This window comes from Anas platyrhynchos, chromosome 11 (assembly GCF_047663525.1).
Source record: "Anas platyrhynchos isolate ZD024472 breed Pekin duck chromosome 11, IASCAAS_PekinDuck_T2T, whole genome shotgun sequence".
Lineage (NCBI taxonomy): Eukaryota > Metazoa > Chordata > Aves > Anseriformes > Anatidae > Anas > Anas platyrhynchos.
The window spans coordinates 18,667,951-18,687,552 of NC_092597.1; the positions used below are offsets into that span (position 1 = coordinate 18,667,951).

The 19,602-nt window shown below is 48.6% G+C and overlaps 1 protein-coding gene across 1 annotated transcript in view; it reads left to right on the forward strand.

Moving 5' to 3' along the window:
- Nucleotides 1–19,602, forward strand: part of SLCO3A1 (solute carrier organic anion transporter family member 3A1) — a 129,096-nt gene that overhangs the window by 78,993 nt on the left and 30,501 nt on the right. Inside the window, exons 3-4 of the mRNA XM_038184934.2 lie at nt 15,815–15,913; nt 18,535–18,798. Of these exons, the coding sequence (XP_038040862.1) occupies nt 15,815–15,913; nt 18,535–18,798 (363 nt within the window). The remainder of the gene's footprint in view (nt 1–15,814; nt 15,914–18,534; nt 18,799–19,602) is intronic.

A 19,602-nucleotide genomic window follows, 5' to 3' on the forward strand; every position in this document is an offset into this window, starting at 1 on the left:
TAAACAGCATCGCTGTCCCCAGAAGGGTTCTGTAATTTCAGCCTGTGTCAGTCAGCACCTCTTTTGTGTTATATCACCTGCCGTCTAAAGGAAAAGTAGTTCTCACTATATCATTTTCATACCTTCATACACTACCGAGAATACATTTTCCCATCTTTTTTCTTTACTCGTTTATTAACCACGAGCATAAAGGCTCGGTTTTGCATAATGAAATGACAACTGCACATGTGTACATCTGAAAATTAGTCCCATACAAAAGCAGGGAAGAGCATTCCTGCCCTGAGCATGGCGATCAAGTGAATGTGACCTAACACGGCTTTGCCATAATACTCTGAGCTGTGATGTGCTTTCTTGCAGTAGTGAACTGGACGGACTCTAATCTGGTTGGACTCTGAAAATTGCACATTGCCAAACTGTCCTCCGTGACACACACTTAAGTTATACAGAGTGGTTACCGTCTCCTGTTATTATTACTCAGTTAATGGTCATTCACGAGGAAAGGAAACTTTTCTCTTCCCTAAGTGGAAAGGTGCAGTAATTAGCCCGCGGGCTTCAATTAGAGCGCTGCAGATGCACGCAGCCTGTGATTCAGGGCCCAGGTAATTTCCTTCAGACGCTTGCCCTGCTACAGCCTCGTGCATAATCTTGTCAAAACGCAGTGATGAAATGATTGAAGTCTGCAGTGCAAACTCCTGCAGCCTGCAGGTTTGAAGATGCTGATAAAGGTGGCTTCCAGATCAGAAAGCCTTCTTGGTCATTCCTGCACCTTGCTCGCTGTGGCAATTTGCTGTAAGGCCAATTCGTTCGAACTGAGGTGTTTTGCTGGATTACATCATACTTGTCCAATTTTTCAAAAGGAGATTTTCAACATTATGTCATTTTGATGGGGCAAAAGACTTTTAATCTAATAATGGGCTGAGACAAACTCGTGGTAGCTATTTTTCACTCTATCAACACGTAACGATCCAGTTATTTCAGCAAAGCATTTCGGGAATGTTTCTTTTGGCAAAAAAGTCACCAGGTTTGATGATTTGTCTCGCCGTAGGACTAAAGGAAGTATTTCCACGGGGATGGAAAAATCATATTTTTACTGAACTGTTCTTCCAAACTTCCCATGGAGAAACTCAGCTCTCTAAAGCTGAGCTCTTGGACTTTTCCTGGCAGCCCGGCGCGCACTGAGGAACCAGCGGGATGTTTGTAGATGTTTATCTCCATGGAGTGCTAACCTGATGAAATCGTACCTTTAACCATGTAAAGGAAAAAAAGTGACGAGGGGAATGTTTTTAGAGTTGCAGCTTCATTGTGAAGAGGAATGTAAACAGGATAATGTGAAAACCAAGTCCCCTTCCCCTCCCCAGGGTTCAGGTTACTCTGGGAGAGGCAAAACGCGGAGCTCTCTGGCAGACATACGCCTGCTTTGCAAAGCAGAAACGAGCACAATAAATACCAAGCGCTTTCTGTGTGTCTGCGCTGGAACCTCTTAAACATATTGCAAGGTTTAATAATAAAAACCTTCTGGGAGATAGAAGAACAGAGTGAAAGCAAAGGCAGAGTGTTCCCCAGAGATGGCCATTTCATTGCCAATGCTTTACCACAAAACTAAGGTTGTAATTTTCATATATCGTATCCCCCTCAGGATGCGGATTCGGTGACATGTGGCAGGGGATCACATTGATTTTTATCAGGATCCTGTGGGTAACTTTATTGAGGTCTGCTCGGAGGGAAGCAGCGAGCCAGCCCCAGCAGCCTGCAGCTGCAGTCTGTGATGAGGAGGATGCCGCAGGAAGCCTGGGCAGAGGAATCCTGACCACGTTGAAGGAATATTGTCGGTCATGTTTCCTTTAAAATTTGGTGGCTGTAGAGAGTGGAAATTCATGGTGAATTGTGCTTACTCGCTTAGGAACTGATGCTCTGTGAAGGCGCCAGGTGCCTGTGTCCTTTGTGCCTGTGGTGTGTGCCAAGCCCTTGGCTTTTTGTGCTCGATGGCTGAAGGTAAAATTAAGACGTGATGAGTGCTAAAAGGAGAAGGACAGAGAGTTCAGCGGGTGAGTGCACAAACTATGAGAAGAGATCCCTCAAAGACTAAAGGAGTTAGTGTGGTCTGTGTGTCATCAGGGCATTTCTTGATAACAGTGCTGAAAAAAGAGGTAGGGTAAAAATCCAGGGTCCATAAAACCTTGGAAATGTCCTTGGTCATTGGTGCCTCAATCCTCTATTTTTTTTCCCTTCTCTCACTTATTTAATGAAGAAAATACCCAATGTGTGTGATGTGCAGTAGCAGGAGCCTCTTACTCAGGCAGAAGGGAGCCCGATTCTTCCCTGTGCAAGGCCTGGCCCCCTGCTTGGGGTTTACCGTGGCAGGAACTGTCATTTCTTTTTTGGGAGCGAGGAGATGGGAGAAATTAGAGGGTGGAAATTAGAAGACGGAGGAAATGAGAGGCTTTGGTTGGGCTGAAAGGCCTGCTCCCCTGCCAAGGCACACTCGCTGCATCCTCCAAGCCACAGATGCACCCCTGGCTGCACTTTGGGATCGCTGTGATCCCATGTAATGAGCATCTGCAACACCTACAAATAGAGTCTGCGGCCGGGCTGTTCCTGCTTGACCTTTGGCCATGGAGTTGTTGCTGCTCTCCATGGCCACAGATGCACAAGTGACAAGAATGAGTATCTTTAAGGTCCTTGCAGTCTGTCAGACACGAGGCCATGAAGGCAGTATATTTAGGGAGCAGGCAGCCAGGACGTGCACAATCCCAACGTTTTCAAGCCTGTCACATTCCCCAAAGCCAGCTACAGCACATGAAAGAAATGGGAGACCTGATACTTGGCAGGTAAAGAGACCCCAGACTCCAATGAGAAGTTTTGTTTCATTTTTTGGCTAAACGTTTGCATTGGGTTTGCTTATCAGAGGTGGGTTTTACCTTATCAAAGATGCTCGATCCTGGTTTGTGTGGGAAGTGGGGACAAGGCTGGTGCTGCCTGAGCATTGACAACGTTAAGGACCTCTGTAGGAAACCTCTCTTCTTTCAGTTCTTTCAAATCCATCTTTGCTTACAGTATTTCCCCATTCTCCTTTCAAGCCTACCTCTCCCTGGAGTCAGGCTGGCAACACAACCAGAAAGGGCGACTGATGCTGCGGGTTTGAGCAGCACTTTAATAACTAATCAAGGCTGGAACCATAGCAGGTGGTTAAAAAGGGCCTGTTGGTCGTCGCTCTGAGCTCTGGCAGCAAGCCTGCCCTGGAAAATGTAATTACTGTCCTAAAGAATAGGACAAACCCTGCCAGAAATAATAAAAGTAGATCCTCATCCAAAGCCACACCAGCTGAAACATGTGGCAGCTCCCGCTGGCCAGCCAAGCGCCGTCCTGCGGGGCCATGCTCCCTTTCGGCTGGCGGCTCCCTTCCCTGCAAGGTTTTCGTGAAACGTGTCTTCATGCCTCTTCGTGGAGGAAAAAGGGCAAATGGTGAAATTTTCCACAACGGAATATTTTGAGGACAAAATGTCTGCGAGGTCAGTGTTTTTATTACCACTTCGTAGTTTTATGTGGCCCTATATCCCGCAGTATGAAATTTATCGCATAAAGGTGACAATGTTTTTTCAAGACCAGAAGTAGTGTTTCATTTTGAAATTCTGAGAAAGGGAATTTTCAAAATCCTGTCCTTATTTCCCTTCCCAAAAATGAAATTAAGGACAAGCAGCCATAATCTCACGAAGCCTCCTGACTTCACCCGCTGTGTTTTTCCAGTGGCACGTTGGTCAGGAAGCCTTTGATGGACTTACTTCTCTTACCAGGACTTTCCAATAAAGGTAAACCTTATGAAATGACAATATTTTTAAAAATGCCTCTATTTGCTGCTCTGGAGATAACCATTTCCAGCTGTCTGCAGGATTCTTCCCCATGGCAGTTCCTCAGCTGGGGTGGTTTAATTGTGTGGGTTTCCTAACCTGGATCACTCTGTGGGACTGAGCTTGGAAATGCCAACACTGGCACAATTTGGCTGGTAGAACTTGCAACAGATAGGTGGTAACAAGCTGCACACCTTGGTCGAGTTAAACCTATTACTTGGTCGAGTGCAACCTGTTTGTTGCCTAACGAGGGCGAAGGGATGCTTGTAAAGAAAACCAGCATGAAGCAAAAGGAGCTTGTATTAATTTAAAATTTAATTCTAAAGAAAGGAAAACTCTACCTCCGCCCTCTTGAAAGCATGAACCTCCTCGATGAGTAACAAGTCCAGAGGTGGTCATCCCCAGACAACGTGGGAATTGGACATTTATCAGCAAGGTGTCACTGCCAGGAAGGTAACAGCTGAGGCTGGGTAGAGCCATAGCAGCTCCCGAGAGGTCCCTGAGCACTGAGAGCTGCACAGGGACACGTGTGGAGGTCCTGTTTTGGAAACAAGGCTACACACACCTTCCTGCATTCATGGGAGGATGATCCTACATGGCCCAGTGTGGTTACTTCCCTCACAGGTGGGGCAGCCTCCCACTGAACACCTTTACCTGGCTCCTTGTGCGTTTACCTTTAAATGGGATGTTCAGGTGCTTTTAATTCACCTCCCAATTTGAAAGGTTTATTGTGCGGGAGGATTGCTCCTCTTGCTGTTTTTGTCCAGGACCTTCCTCCTAGTGCTCCTGGAGGGCTGGAAAAGGGCTTTGTTTTCAGCTTTGTGCTGCGGTTGTGGGTGCTTAATTAAGGGAGACAAGCCCTTAATGATAGCAGCAGCTGTTCTGTCCCCTGGGGAGAGAAAGACTCATCAGGGACAGGGTCCTCCCTGGCACAAAGGAAAATATTCTCACGAAAGCAGCACGGGGGAACTTTGCGGCTCTTTGTGGCTCCTGTCTTTGTAAGAAGCCTCAGCAAAAAGTCTGTGCCCTGCAGTTTGGGGACGTGGAGGGAAGGGTGTGCTCTGGATGGGGGTCCCTAGGGATGAAACGCTGGGGAACACATCCTGCAGGAGCAGTCCTCTGGCTCCAGCCCCCAGGGTTTGTGCTTATAACACAACCGAGCTGCTAGGGACTGCCAGAAATTATATTGAAAGTAATCTTAGATTGGGGGATTATCCTGCAGCCAGCCAGCCAGCCTCCCCCTCCCCCTGAGCAGCCTGGCATCTGGCATCCCTCAGACTTCCCTGGGGTGAGCAGGGGGTGCTCGGAGGGGGCTGGCTGACCAGGGCACCCCCTGCTCTGAAGTGGTTCACAGGAGCACAGTGCTGTCCCAGCCTCCTCTAGTATTTATTCCCGAACATCTCCATAAAATGCCCTCATTAGCACATGCCTGGCTTCAGGCTTTCGACTACATTTCTTCTGCTTCAGACACGGCAAATTAAATTTCCCAGCGATGCTCCTGATGCTAACAAACAGTATACCTTTAAGGTTTCCCAAATTCCTCGTGCTGAGCAGCTTGCCCAGAGCTGGTTGGGAAGTGAGGCTGCCATGCAGCAAGCACGTCTGGAGCCACAGCAGCGCGTGGCACGTGGTAACATCCATGGATGGCTTCCTTCTGTGACGAGGGACCTCAAAGGCAGGAGGTGGGTGGAAAAAGGCACCAGGATCCCAACCACTACCTGCCATCAGCCACGGCTGCTCCCTAGCAGGAGTGCCTGGGGCACCCAATGTGCCTGGCCGTCCTTCCTCCCTGCCGAGCGAGGATGGATTTGATCCAAAGCCAGCTGAGGTCAGGGGGGAGAGTTCCTATAAACTTCAGCGAGGTTTGGGTCTGTGCAAAGAATGACTATTGTCAGGAGCAAATACTTTTTCTGCTGGCATTCACAATGCGAGGAAGCAGAACAACAGAAGTTTTGTTTTTAATTTCCTTTCCTTCCTGATGGCTCAGCCATTACTGGAGCCGATTAAATCTACTTTGCAGAGAAAAGCGCAGCCTTTCTTAAATGGCTGGTACTGATAACTGTTATCAGCTCTGCATTCCCAGCAGCTCCCTTGTAGGTGATTCCCAGGCCTCTCCTTGCTGCAGGGGTTTGGGGCTTACCCGTGCTTACCCTTCTGCTTAGGAGTCGTGCAGCATGGGAAGGAAGACTGGGGACTTTTGCAGGGAAAAGCCTTTCAAACAGGGAGGTTGGCACAGAATAGATCCAATAGGGAAGAAATGGAGCTGAACTTTTCTTCCTGACTGCATCATTGCTTAGGAAAGCAGCAAGCTGTCAGTATTGACATAAAGCATCAGCTAGAAAGGCCGACTTGCTGTTTTCTCATCTAAGGTGTGTGGGATGAGAAGGGATACCCCAAAGCCGAAGGTGAGAGTGGGAGGAAGGCAGTCTTGGCACCCTTATCCTCCAACTGATGTATCTGTGCTGAACTCTGTGCACAGCTTAAAAAATAAATAAAAAAGGAAGGAGGTGTTGTGCCAACCTCCAAACTGACAAATGCCAAAATTCAGATTTTTCAGGCTCAGAGATTTGCTCTCAGTGTGTGACTCTCAGTGGTGTGATCTTGTTTTTTATTTTTTTCCTAGTGTATTCTAATGAGTAAGGAGGATAAGAGGTGCTGGCTTTTATGGAATTCAAGTGATGGAGATAAAAACATCCCGGAGCCACATCCCCATGTCACAAACACAGGCTGTGCCCACAGGTGGGTTAGACAGCTTGCCCCAGCAGGGCAGCGAGGGATGGGAAGGACACTGTGCAGTTTCCTAATGTATCCCTACGTAGGATCAAAACCACTCGGTGTTAAATGAGAAATCAGTCAGCAAACTCAGAGAATTACAGCCCTGTAGAGAGGGAAATGTGCCCTGGAAGTGCGTTTCCATTCTAACCTCCTGCTGGCACGGTTCCTGTGAAATAACACGAGGAAATCTGGCCTTCTTTAGCTAAAGCAGCACCACAGATTTGGTGAAGCAGGTGTTTGTGTTTAACGGCTGGGAGGAGATGAACACAGCTCCAAGGCATGTGACTTAAACCCTTCAGAGTGTACTTGGCATCCAAGCACACTTTTCTTTCGGAGTCTATTTGGTGGCTGCTTCCCAAGGTAATTAGCACAGCGAAACTTGCTTGAAATGTGGAAATCTTTCATTCGAGCCCACGGCTGCGGCTGGCGTGTTTGCACGGTACGTCAAAGGTGTGGAATCTGCGTCTGGGGATGGTGCACAGGGTGCAGAGCTGGCCGTGGATGTGTGTGCTATAGTTAGATACATCCTCACACCCGCTTCAGCTGAGTTGGCTTCTTCTGAACATGTGGTGAGGAGCAAATTTCGGGGACAAGAACGGAGCCAGCTGGGTGGGTGGAGCAGCTGACTTCTCCTCACACTTCAGAGATGCTAAAGAGTGCTTAGCATTGTCTTTTTTGCACTGGGAGAGCAGGAGTACTGAAGTCAGTGATGCACCTGAATGGACTCAGTGTGGGTTTGATTCTGGCAGAAGGAGATGGAAAATTGGGCCACCAAAAGCCTTTTCAAAAGGCTTGCTCAAGCCAGCCCCTAGTCTGTAATCTCTGGCAATGCACGTGAAGACTACCTGTGAGTAGTTTGGAGGAAGAAGCGCACGTTTTACGAGCATAAGGCAGTATTTATACCTTCAAGGATGGTACTTTATAAATAACCCCCGTGAACATAAGCATTTTGACAGAGGGTAATGGAGCCAGCATTGTACGGTGCAGGGACATCTATTAAATCACGGTGCAGGTGTGTGGCTTGTACACAGGGTCTGGCCAGGTCCAGCATGGACTCCAGTGATTCTGCAGGTTGCCTGCGTGTGCAGTGGATGTAAATATTAGGAGACAGGGCGTCTGAGCGATTGCTGCTTAGGTAGGAAAACACTGCTACAACAATACCACTGCGTTCATAATCCTCCACGAGTGTTCGCTGCCTTAGTTAAATATGCAGAGACTGATGGAGATTGCTCGTGGATTAGTGTCTGGTGTGAGGCGTGCCAGGGATTGATTAGCATAAGCAAATTTCTTCTCCAGCTTCCCATCAGCAAGGGAAGAATCGCAGCAAACAGTCCCTCTGCTGCCTAAGGAGGAAAACTGCTCAGGAGAGGGGAATAGTTAGCACCCAGTGCCAGCTGGTAGGGACTGAAGTAATCCTAAGACTTTGTAGTGGGAGCATCCCCATAGTTTTCCTTTCAGAGCTCACAGACTGCCTATTTAATTTCTATTTTGCAAGCAAATGAATTTTGGGGATTGCGGAGCTTTTGTCCTTGCAACGTTTTTTCCTCTGCAGTCTTGGTGGTGATCCTGTTTCAGTAGCTGGGCAAACCAGCGACCCAAAGGCCAAAACAAATAGGGATCTGGGCTGGTTTTTGTTTATTTGCTTGGCTTTTTGTTACTTCTGTGCTTATCAGAATGAGGAGCAGAAGCCAGCAAACAGGGGGGTTTGAGCAGGCAGAAGTGCTCCACGTTATGATGGAAAATTCAGGGCTGGGCTCCGAGCTTGTGCTCCTAATGCAAAGATCCAACCACTTTTTTTGTGCCACTCTGCAAATACTGTGTGTATGTATCGGGATCCCCGGGGACTGTCAGCTGGCTGTATGACATTGATCCTTTCAGATGGAGCCTTGATAGTGCTGGGGACAGGGATTTGCTGATAAAACAAGCTTCAGGCTTGGTGATGATTGAAAATGCAGGGTAGTTCACCTGGCAAAATACCCGCTTATAGGAATGAGATTCCATCTCAAAGGCAGCAGACATCTCCTCGAAGAAATCCTGAATTCTGTTGGAAATCAGTATTTCAAGGGACACTGGTAGTCTGGGGAGAAACCTCTGTAATGTATCTGCACGTCCTAGCGACCTCTTTAGGGATTAACATCTGAATGCTAAATATAGGCCAGAACAAAGGGCCGTGCTGAGGAGTTAAGCAGTGTTTTACAGCAGGTGAGGAAGGCCACAATGAGCTCTCTGCAGCTCTGGAAAGATCACATTAGAAGTTTGTTATGCTTGTAGCGCAGATGCACTTTTCCCTGCCTCTTGACAAGTAAAGGAAAACTCCGGCCAGCTTTAAATACAGCCATTAAGGCTTATTAAATACAGGGGCAAATAAGTCATTCCGCAGCATTTCCATAAAGCGGTGAGTAGCTTGCATTAAAATAAAAAAAAAAAATCCTTGTGAAGCTGGAGCTGATTTTATAGGCTGCCTTCCTCACCAGGCAGCGATTTGGTAAATTGCTGGAAAGAAGAAAGCTTTGAGAGGAGAGGAGGAGACAAAGCTGACAGAAGATGTCCAAAGCTGTCTGATTTTCAAACTAGGCAATTACTTACTTCACTGGCTAAAAGCAGGGCACTCAAATACTGAACCCCTGCGTGGGGTTCCCATCACAAGCAGCCCCACAGAAATGGGAGAAGTCCATCAAAGGCCGAGGCTGAGCAGGGGGTTCAGGCTGTTGGGAACCTCGGCAGCACCAGGACATCTCTCCCAGTCACAGGCATCACTGAGCAGCCTTCAAGAGATGCCCACAGCTGAGGGGCTACTGGTTTTGAGCCCATGAAGGCTGGGGGCAAAGATGGTAAAAAATCTGTGTGCTTCTACACAGAGAGAGCTGACCTCTCCCCCTCCCCATTTCATCTGATACCAACAGGGGGCTGGAACTGCTCTGATCCCCATCAGAACAGCCTTGACGTTAAAGTGAGTTATCCAAAGTTGCTCCTCATCAGCTGCAGGCTCTTGGAAACATCTGCCAGGATTGTCTGAGCCTTCCCTTTGCCTCAGTGGCCACAGCGAGGAAGCCAAACAGATCCAAACGCCGCCGGTCATGTTTCCTCCATGAGGCCACGGCGGGGCCAGGGAGCAGGCCTGAGAAGGAGGCGGGCGGCCGCTGGTACACACCAGGAGCTGAGCAGCAGGAAAAATGATGTTTGTCCATGGTAAACAAGGAAAGATGTCCCCAGGAAAGCAGGGAAGAAAAGGAAAGGCTGAGGGTGTTGCTGCAGGCATCCCTGTGCCACAGTGGCTGCGGTGCCGCAGGAAGAAGCCATCTGGTTAGGACACAGCCGACCCCATACCCATAGTGTGTGTTTCTGAGGTTACAACAACTGATGGAAGTGACAGAAAGCCCACTGAAAGTGATGGTAGCTCTGCCCACAGCAAAGCCCATCTCAAAGCACTTGAGGGCCATTAATTCGTGCTCAGGAGGATGCAGCTTTTGCAGCTGGCCCGGCGTTGCCTGCCATTAGCGGGGCAGCGGTGTCCCTTTAAGGACAGCACACGAGCTGTGCTCCCATAATCCCTTCTCAGGGGCCTGCCCCGTCCTCCACGCAGCAGGAAATGTGGGACAAGCAGGGTTTTGCGATTATGTCGTGCTCTGCAAAACTATTCCCTCTGTGCTTCAGACAGAGCTCACTCCTGCGGAGGGCAGGAGGCCGCGGCAGCTGGCTGGGGCCGCCACCCGCAGCGCGACACCTCCTCGTGTCACCAGCACCCGCAGGGCCACGGCAGCACGAGTGTGTGTGTGTGTGTGCCCTGCCCTCCTCTGCCTGCCCCCTTTGTGCACTTCATGACTGTCGCTGAGCCATCTGCTCACTGTCGTCTTCGATGGAGATCACGTTGTGCTGCTCGCTCCCCCGGGGATGCAGTTACTCGGTGCAGCGAGGACACCGGCTCTGCAGCGGAGGGAGCTTCCCGCATCCCCCAAACTGAGCTTGTTTTGCCCACTTCGCATCCGAGTGATTTGCACAGCGAGGCGAACGGTTGTGAAGGAGTTTGGTGGAGTCAAAAATCACGCTTGTACATTTTGAGTTTTGTCCGAAGGCTGCGTGCTTCCCTCGAAACCCCATTCCTCGACAGAGCAGCTGTTCCTGGGGGGTGAGAGGGCTGAGCCATCCAGGCTCTGCTGGCTTTATGGATTGGTTTGGAAGCACCACTGCTTTGCCACAATTTCAAGGCATGTCAAAGAGGTCATTTAACTCCCTGGTGCTCAACGACATCCAGCTTGACTGTATACCAACCTAGGAGGAGAAGAGTGGAGCAGTGCAGTGTCTGCACACACACCTTGGATCCAGCCCATACCAGCTGTAGAAATAGGAAGCAGCATTTTCAGCAGCATTTGGTTGACTCGAGCAAACTTCCAAGGTGATTACAGGTCTCCAGAGGCAGTTCTCATAGTGCTTTCCAGGGACTCAGTTGGCAGAGGGTTGCTCTGCACAGGGACTTTGCAACCGAGCTCTTCCATAGTGCATCACGAACAAATGTCCTTCCTCTCAGCACTAAGTAAAATCTTTGCTTTGGGAACAGTTGAAGCATGACTCCTCTTGCTGACACTGGCTCTTGGGACTGGCAGCAGGGCTCTTCTGACAGGCAGGGCTTTAAAAAGAAGTGAGGGGGCAACAGAGGCTGTAATTCAGCTACATCCTACAGCTGGGCGTGCTGGGGAAAGGTTGTCATTTCACAGAGTCACCTCCCAACCTTTTTCCTGTCCCCTGGTTCTCCAAAATGAGTGCTTCTCAACTGCATCTCAGCCTGCAGCTTTGTAAGGCCGGGGAGGTTGACAGCCCTTGGGCTCAGGCTGTTTGCATGGTGCACAGAGCTGCTTTAGCCACGCTTTGCTGGCTTGGCAAACCCAGAGCCAACGTGTAACGTGGAAGTGGCGCTGACTTGTGACTGGGAGATTTGACTTCTGGACCAGTTTGATAGCAAGGTGGAGAAGGACAGAAGCCTTTGGCTGCCTTGGGGATAAATCTTGTTTTAGCATCTGCTCTGGGTCAGTTTCTTTGAAGCTAACATGCTGGATTTGCCTATGTTCTTGAAGCAAGCTTTAGCTCGTATCTAAATGTTGTGTGGAGTAAGTCAGAAACACGTATCCTGCTGTTAGTCATCGCTACATGGTCTGTTACTGGGCAAAGCATGTGGCAGATAATGGCAGCACTTCATATCCGGGCTTAAAAGGAATGAGAGATGGGACAAGATGACAGCTAACAAGGCTACTTCACTTTCTACCTCCACTTCCAACATCTTTACCACTATTCACTAAATCCCATCACAAAGTACTTTAGGTCCTTTATAAAAGAAACCCATACCCAGAGTTCTGACCATTTTGCTTCAGGGTTTCATGTTAAAAAAAAAAAAAAAAAGAGAAAAAAAAAACATGCATTTTTTTCCTAACCCATGGCTGGCAAGTCTTGCTGCATCTCCTTCAATGTCTTATTTCCAGCCAGGAGTTTTCTGCTGGGAGTCACTGTCCCCGAGTAATTCTTTACAGAGATCGACTTGATGCGGACAGCAAGAGTTTGGTAGTGTTTGGGGATCCTACTGCTGCTGGAAAGCAACCTGGATCGCCAGGGGATAGCTCCTTATTACTGAAATATTGACTTCCCTTATCCCTGGCTTTGTAACTTGTAACTCTGCATGACTGATGGAGCATCTCTGTGCACATCTCTCTCCACAGATGTAGCCGCACCTGCTGTTGCTCTCTCCTTTTGCTCTAATGGAGAACTGCATTAGCAGTCCTGGGCCTTATTCACTAAGAAGTGATAAAGTCCCATCACGAAATGTCAGATCAAATTCTTCCCTCTGTCCCTGCCCTTTCCTCAGCCCTTGGAAAATGTCTGGTAGTTGACAGGACAAAGTAGAATTTGGCAAATTGTTCCATTAGATAAAAAGGGGGAGGAAAATTATTCTAATTCCTCAGTCCAGCCTGGTTTTCTTTCCTTTTTTTTTTTTTTTTCAGCCTGACTTTTCCAAGGGCAATAGGAGTGGCAGAAAGGGATAGAACAGGAAAGCTGAAAATGATGAGCTTTTTCAAAATAAAATATAATTGTGCTTTAAAGGGGACCAAGATGAAATTAAGTATTTTTGAGTTACCAAAGGAAACTTTGAATTGTCCCAAAGCAAGTTTGTTAGTTTCAATCCTCAGCTCTTTAGCATTTTTAAGAATTGTCATAATCTGGAAAGAATTAAAATTAAAAAATAAAAATTAAAAACCCACCAAACCGCACAAGGGAGAAAACTTTCTCATCTTTCTTTCCAGTGGTTTGTATAGTGCTACCCTGGGAACATGCCCTGCTCCTCCTTGCAATGTTGGGTGCAGGAGGAAGCACAGCCCCCCTGGAAGAAGGGCAGCCGGCCGTGCAGAGCAGGAGGTGTGTATTTGCAGAGCACTGCTGGATCTGGCACTTCTCACTTTGTTTTCCCTTCTCTCGATTATGTTTGTTACCAAATGTGCAGCTCTGAGCGATGGAAATGAATTTTAAGCTATGAATGAAAGGGAAGAGGCTGGAGTATCCCGCACTGATGGCCAGCTTTGTTGCCATCAGTGGGATTTCTGCAAGAGGCTGTAATGGAGCCAGGATTAGATCTTGGATCTGTTTGTTCCTGGTATTGGTGCTCTTTAGCATCCACCTGTGTTGAATCAGGCTAATTCAATAAAAAGTTAGAGGGAAAGATGGGAAATGCCCTAGCAAGTGGTGTTAAAGCCATCCACAAGCTTAAGACATCTTCATCCTTAGCAGCAACCCCAGGGCTGGGAGAAGAGGTTTTACTCGAGCTTCTCTAACGAAGCAGCTTCATGGTTGTGTGGTCAGGCAGATGACATGGAAAGTGTTTTCCTAATAACGGTGGTGATGAGCAATCATGCGGAATTTCTCGGAAGAGGAAGGATGTCTTAAGCTAATTCTAATTTGGGTAATTTCCTCTCGAGTGCTGAATTCCACGTACATGTTCAACCACAGGTAGGATCCACATTGCCTTACTGCCTACTTCTTCTGCCCAGTGGTGTGCTGTGCTGACCCTTGAGCATCATCCAGCTCTCTCCAGGCCCCAGGCTATCGATCGTGACAGCCCATGCCTTGTTTTTTTTCCAGGATCTGTTCAATTCATGAGACAAAGTGTAAAATTCTGCAGTCAAAGGGTTTTGTTGGTATCTTGAAAGAGGATACCAAAAAGGGCATGGGGAGAGTCTGCCGTTTACCTGCTTTTAGGACAAAATGTAGAAAAAGTAAAAACACAATTAACACAAGCATTTCCTGCACCTACCCTAGAGGTGAATGTTAATTTAATACCTTACTGTAAGGTCTCAACTCCTCAGCTCCCTGCCCTATCCCACATTGCCCTCTAGCGAGAACATTTCAGAGTGATGCCTTCTGGATTTCAGCTGCCAGGATATAAAAGGTGGTGCTTTAGGAACTGAGGACACGGCTCTGTTTTGAATGGACTGTTTGCTATGCAATACAAATTGCTCGAGGAGGAGCAGCGTTCCCCCATTGCAGGGGGAGCCTTGGGAAAGGAGGCACAGACGGGTGTGTGTGCCTGCATCTGGCAGCTCTCCTGCAGTCGGCTTTTTGTTTGAGCTCACTGCCTGTGCTTACATCTCCCTGCTGCTGATGGATCACAGGCAAAAGGCCTCTGCTCCTTTCTGCTTTGGAAAAAGGGAAGGTGTTCCCCAGTTTTTGTTTGTTTATCTTGAAGGATTTTGTGTATGTGTGTGTGTTTGTCTCACCTATTGCCCCACGAAACACGCTTTGGTAGTGGTTTTCTTTATATACACGTGGTCTGACAGCTCTGCCTGTGGTTTGGAAACCATCCCCAGACAAACCTCTGTCCCTCTTCAGCGCAACAGGGGTTGCATTGCCGGAGTGCCATCAAGGCAACAGCCGTGGCCATTCCCCTGCCAGATAACTCTGTTAAAACTAAACTCCTCCACTACAACAGTGCCAGCGCTGCTGGTGGGCGAGTGACAGACACCGATGCCATCTAGTGACCAAAAAAATGCGCCGTGGATGTTTTATAAAGTGCCATGGGAAGTTTTGTAGCCCTGGGAAGGAGGGCAATGGTGCTGGGTGGGCACGGGGCAGAAAGCCCTTCCCCTGCTCTCCAACCTGTGTGTGCTCTCCTTCACATCCCACAAGGTGCTTCACAGCACCTGGGGTCTCCCAGGGGAGGCTTTACAGGTCCTAGGGGAGCAAGACATGGCCTTACCACCACAGGCCGACACGTCCCTGGCCATGCTGTCCTCACCGCACACGCGGCTCCTCTCCGTGCTGTTCAGCCTTGCCGGTGATTCCTTCAGAAAGCCTCTTACAAGGCTCCTCAGGGACTTGTTGTTGTTTGTCCGTCCCACGTGAAGGCGCTAAATATGCTCCCGTTGTCTAATTTACAACTGCTTTGTGTTATCTCTGCTGCTGCTGCCTCTGGATTATCCTCGCGTCCCGCTGCCGCTCCGCCCGGGATGGCTGAGAGCTGGCGGCGTGCCTGCTGCAGGGCCAAAATGGGAGTGGGAATAAATGGTTCTAAATATTGTATTAAAGAAGCAAGTCGTTGTCTCACAAGAGCTCTCTGCCTGGCATTGCTTTGGCAATTTCCTGCAGGTTTTGAAGGAAGAGGGAGTCTGCAGGAGAGGTCTGAGTAGCCGTGTGTCTCGGGGAATATTTGCTACGTGATACATGCTAGGGAGAAGGCTTTCACGGGTTTGAATGGGGGCTCCTACCTCTCTAAAGGGACTTCACCCAGCAGTCTGTGACAACGCACGATTTCATAGATTCGTTGGATCCAAATTCTGCAAATATCCCAGATTAGCTGGGGGTAGCAAAGGTGCTTCCCTTCGTTGTGGGGAGAATACATGTCCACTTTACCTCGTGCTCTCGAGTAAGACATCCTTCAGAGTAACCAGACAACCAGAGCATAGTGTATGGCCACAGTCTTCCCAGCTCAATAGAAATCCTTCAGCATTATCACAGCTTCATCTATTCTTTTTTCCTGAAAGGCTGTGGAAAAGCAAAAAGCATTAGGGTGCCCTTTTGTCTGAAGCACTCGACACAGAGACATACCTGTATCTATTTGGTGTTAGTAGGGCAATGCCGCCTCGTAGGAGCCAAGCAGAACAACTTGCAAGGAATAATCTGAGCCAAATACTAATTTTCTATTTTCTCTCTCCTTGTAGGGATCCTGTTTACGATGCTGGTATTTGGGCCAGCCTGTGGATTTATCTTGGGCTCCTTCTGTACCAAAATCTACGTGGATGCTGTCTTCATTGACACAAGTAAGGAGAAAGGGAATTTGTTTAAAGTCAAGTGTATTGATGTATCAGCATGACAACATTGATGCGTGCAAGTAGGATGCTGCTTCTCATTTCATCTTGAGTGCCCCTTATGTATGTGTATCACTTTTAGAGGTTTTTGGGTTTTTATTTATTTTTCGACAAGAATTCAACTATTTTCAACTTCATCCCCATAAGCAACAGGTTTGTAGTGGCTAAAAGATTAAAATATCACAGTGGCAGAGCACACAGGGCAGCATGGGTGGAGTCATGCTAGGGGGGCTGTGTCCAGAGCAGGGCATGAACCCTGGAGAGATGCTACCTGGAACTCCGGGGGATGCCCACCCATCAGACCCACACCAACACTGTCTGAAAATGACCAAGTTCAGTCTCAGAGCATTGTTGTTTTTTTCCCAGAGCAGTGTTAATTATTGCTCACCTTGACTCTGCCCTTCGGTTAAAGCAAGTTGTTGGCAAATTGTTTTTATTCGTTAAGAAAAATGTGCAAATTTTTATTGCTACCTGCACTGTGCCCTCTTTGCCATTAGAGGGCAATGTGTAACAGGCTTTTCTCCGCTGCTCCCCAAGCCCTCTGGCTGTAGGCTGCAAACCTAAGACTTTGTGTTGTCACCTGTGAGGGTGTGCTCCAGTTTTATGATATTGCAAATACATCTTCACAGGATGCGTTTGGATGAAGTTTAGCCTTGCAGCGGTCAGAAAAGAATTGTGCGAATCTGGAAAAGTGCTGCTGGCCTTTCTTGGTCTTACATGTATGTGGCAGGTGAAGAAATCTTAATAATATGGAATGAGCAGAAAAGAAGTCTTTTGGTTTTTGGATGGCTGAGACTTTTAGCTGTGGCTTGGTCAGAGAGGCGTGGCCCCTTTTCACACCTTGTACACCTATGCCAAAGACTCTCATGGTTCTGTAGGCAGAGGAGCTTGCTTGATCAAGTGCTGTGCACTTGATCATTAAATATAATTCACTCTGAAACATGAATATGCAGAAGGCATTCCTTGTCCAGTAGGTGAAGCTGTGGAACTCCTCACCACAGAGCGTTAAAAGTTTGCAAGTGGGTTGAAAGAGAACTGCGTGAGATTATAGAAAAACAAATGGAAAAGCCACCAAATCTATCTTATAAAGCCCCTAAGCCACAAACTGCAAGAAGCAGGAGTAACACCAGGAATACGTTGGCTTGAGTCTTGTGCACTTTTTGGACACCTGCCGTTGGTACTATCAGTGCAAGATGCTGGTGAAAAGTTATAGGGCCCATCAGGGTACAGGGAGGGTACAGCACTTTCCAGGGGCAGGTCCAGCTGCCTTTGGCCATGGTCCTTTGTTGAAGTCTGGGGCACGCATGGCCATGGTCTCTTTTGTTACCAGAAAAAGATTCAGCCTTCAGCCGGCTCTGCCTTGCAGCTCGGGGCAGTGCAAGGAGACTGAGCTCCAGGAGGTGAGCCCGATCCCACTCCCTGTTCCAGAGCAGAGGTGTGGGGTGCCAGGGCAGCTGCTGCACTGCCTGCAGTGCGGGGCTTGTTATAGGATGGGGATGTGAGGAAGACCTTTGTTTATATGGCTGTTCTTGTGACTGTGTTCCCAAGAGCCTGAAAAAATGCACTTCAGGCAGGAGGAAATAACAGCTGAAGAATTCAATCCTCCCAGAACACTATATTTCAAACTTTATATGTATTTGAGAGCTGCGCGTTATTTTCCCTAAGGAGAAAAGAGTTTCCTTCTGTCTCTGCGAGAGAGACAACTTGATTGCCTCACTTGAGACGGATTTTTCAGAGTGGCTGTAACCAGACAGACATCGTGATGGGGCAGCTTGTTCCTCCAGCCACGTGGGGCCCGGTCTCCCCCAGGACCCAGCTCCCAGTGCTGGGCACCCTCCGCCAGCACACTTAGTGGCTGTGGCAGCGAGGTTGCTGTTGGGAATACAATTTCTTCTCTCCTGCTGCTTATTTTTATTCCCCTGAATTGACTCCAGTGCCTTCCTTTTCCTTATCTCTGCTGAGTGGCAGCCTGTAGGATACTCTTGTTTTTTACTCTGCTTTTCTTCCTTTTCTGATATCTCCACATTTCTGGGCCCATTTGCTGCAGTGAGTGGGTTTCTTTCCCAATGTTTAGGATTGTTTCACCCTCCTTACAGTCACGGGTGCCCAAAAAGCCCAAACATCCCTTATCCATCAATCATTTCCCTCACAGGCCATGTCCACAGCCGCCAGCTTTTGGAGAGGCCGCTGAGGGTTTATTTCCTCTGCACATTTGACACACTGGGCTGGTGATGCCCAAAACCTTGGTGCCAGCAGAGGGGACACTGGTTTGTACACAGCAGCATCCTGGAGCTGGCAGGGCCGAAGACACTGGAGAGAAGCCCTGACTTCAGGTCACTGCAGAAGCTGGACATGCCATCGGGATAGGCAAGGTGATGGGTTGCTTGTCATAAGGACCTCTTCTAGGAGAAGGTCTGTATGTGCTGGTGGCTCACAGGAGAGGGGTGTGGGATGATCTGTAGCCCCTCACCAGCCAACAGAGCCCCCCAAAATTGATTTCTAACCTACAGGATCATTAACCCCTTGTGTTCCCTCCACGCAGCCCTGCCACTTACACCTGTGCCCTCTTGCAGGTAAGCTGGACATCACTCCGGATGACCCTCGGTGGATCGGTGCGTGGTGGGGAGGCTTCCTGCTCTGCGGTGCCTTACTCTTCTTCTCGTCCCTGCCGATGTTTGGGTTCCCACAGTCCTTGCCCCCGCGGCCGGAGCACGCCGGGGAGAGCGAGCAGGCCATGCTTCCCGAGAGGGACTACGAGAGGGCCAAGCCGAGCAACGGGGTCCTGCGGCACCCTCTGGATGCAGAGAACAGCACGACCTGCTTCCAGCAGCTGCGAGGTGAGGCACTGCCCTCTTGTCACGTTCTCTGTGAGAGTCAGCGACAGGCTAGCATCTGGCGGGATTTATAATTGGTCTCTGATTCGGGCTACCTACCTCTACCCAGAAAAAAAAATTACAAATCTAGTGTCCTGAGATTTCAGTCCCTAGCTTCTAATTATCTCTGGCATTGTCCTCGTTTTAAAGAGAGACTTTGTTCCACTTGAAAGATTATTTTTTTTTAAACTACAAAGCTTCTGAAATCCGTGATAGTCCTGTAGGGTTGATAAAAATGAAGGGGAACGCAGTTGCCTAAGCAGTTTGTGAACTTCTCTCCAGTCTACTGTCCTGCTTCCCTCTGCCTCCTGAAACGGAGAGCGAGCCTGCACAGCTGCCTCAAAGGGACGGGGAGCTCCCAGCACCGGAGCTGCAGCAGGGCTACTGCAATCCCAGATACAAGGCAACAAGTGCTTTACCAACACAGCTCTTAAACTAGGATGGGGAAGAGAGAGATACCAGTCCAAATGGCAGCAAAGCAGCAGGGTAAAAAATAGCTTGAAGCAGTTCAGAATAGAAAACCCTACATCGTGTCCTGCAGTGATGTCAAGGGGCCTGGCTCTAATTAAGGCCAGCTAACGACCTGGCATTTTGCAGGAGTGTGGGTTTGTATCCTTTCCGTACTCTGCACCAGAAAGTCTTTCATCCGAGAGGGTGGTTCTGTAGTCCTGGTGGTTGCTTCCCACTCTCTGTCACAGTGGCAGAGCAGGTTTCATTATTGCCTAATACATTTTGATAAATGAGGACAAAATCACTTACTCCCTGTGC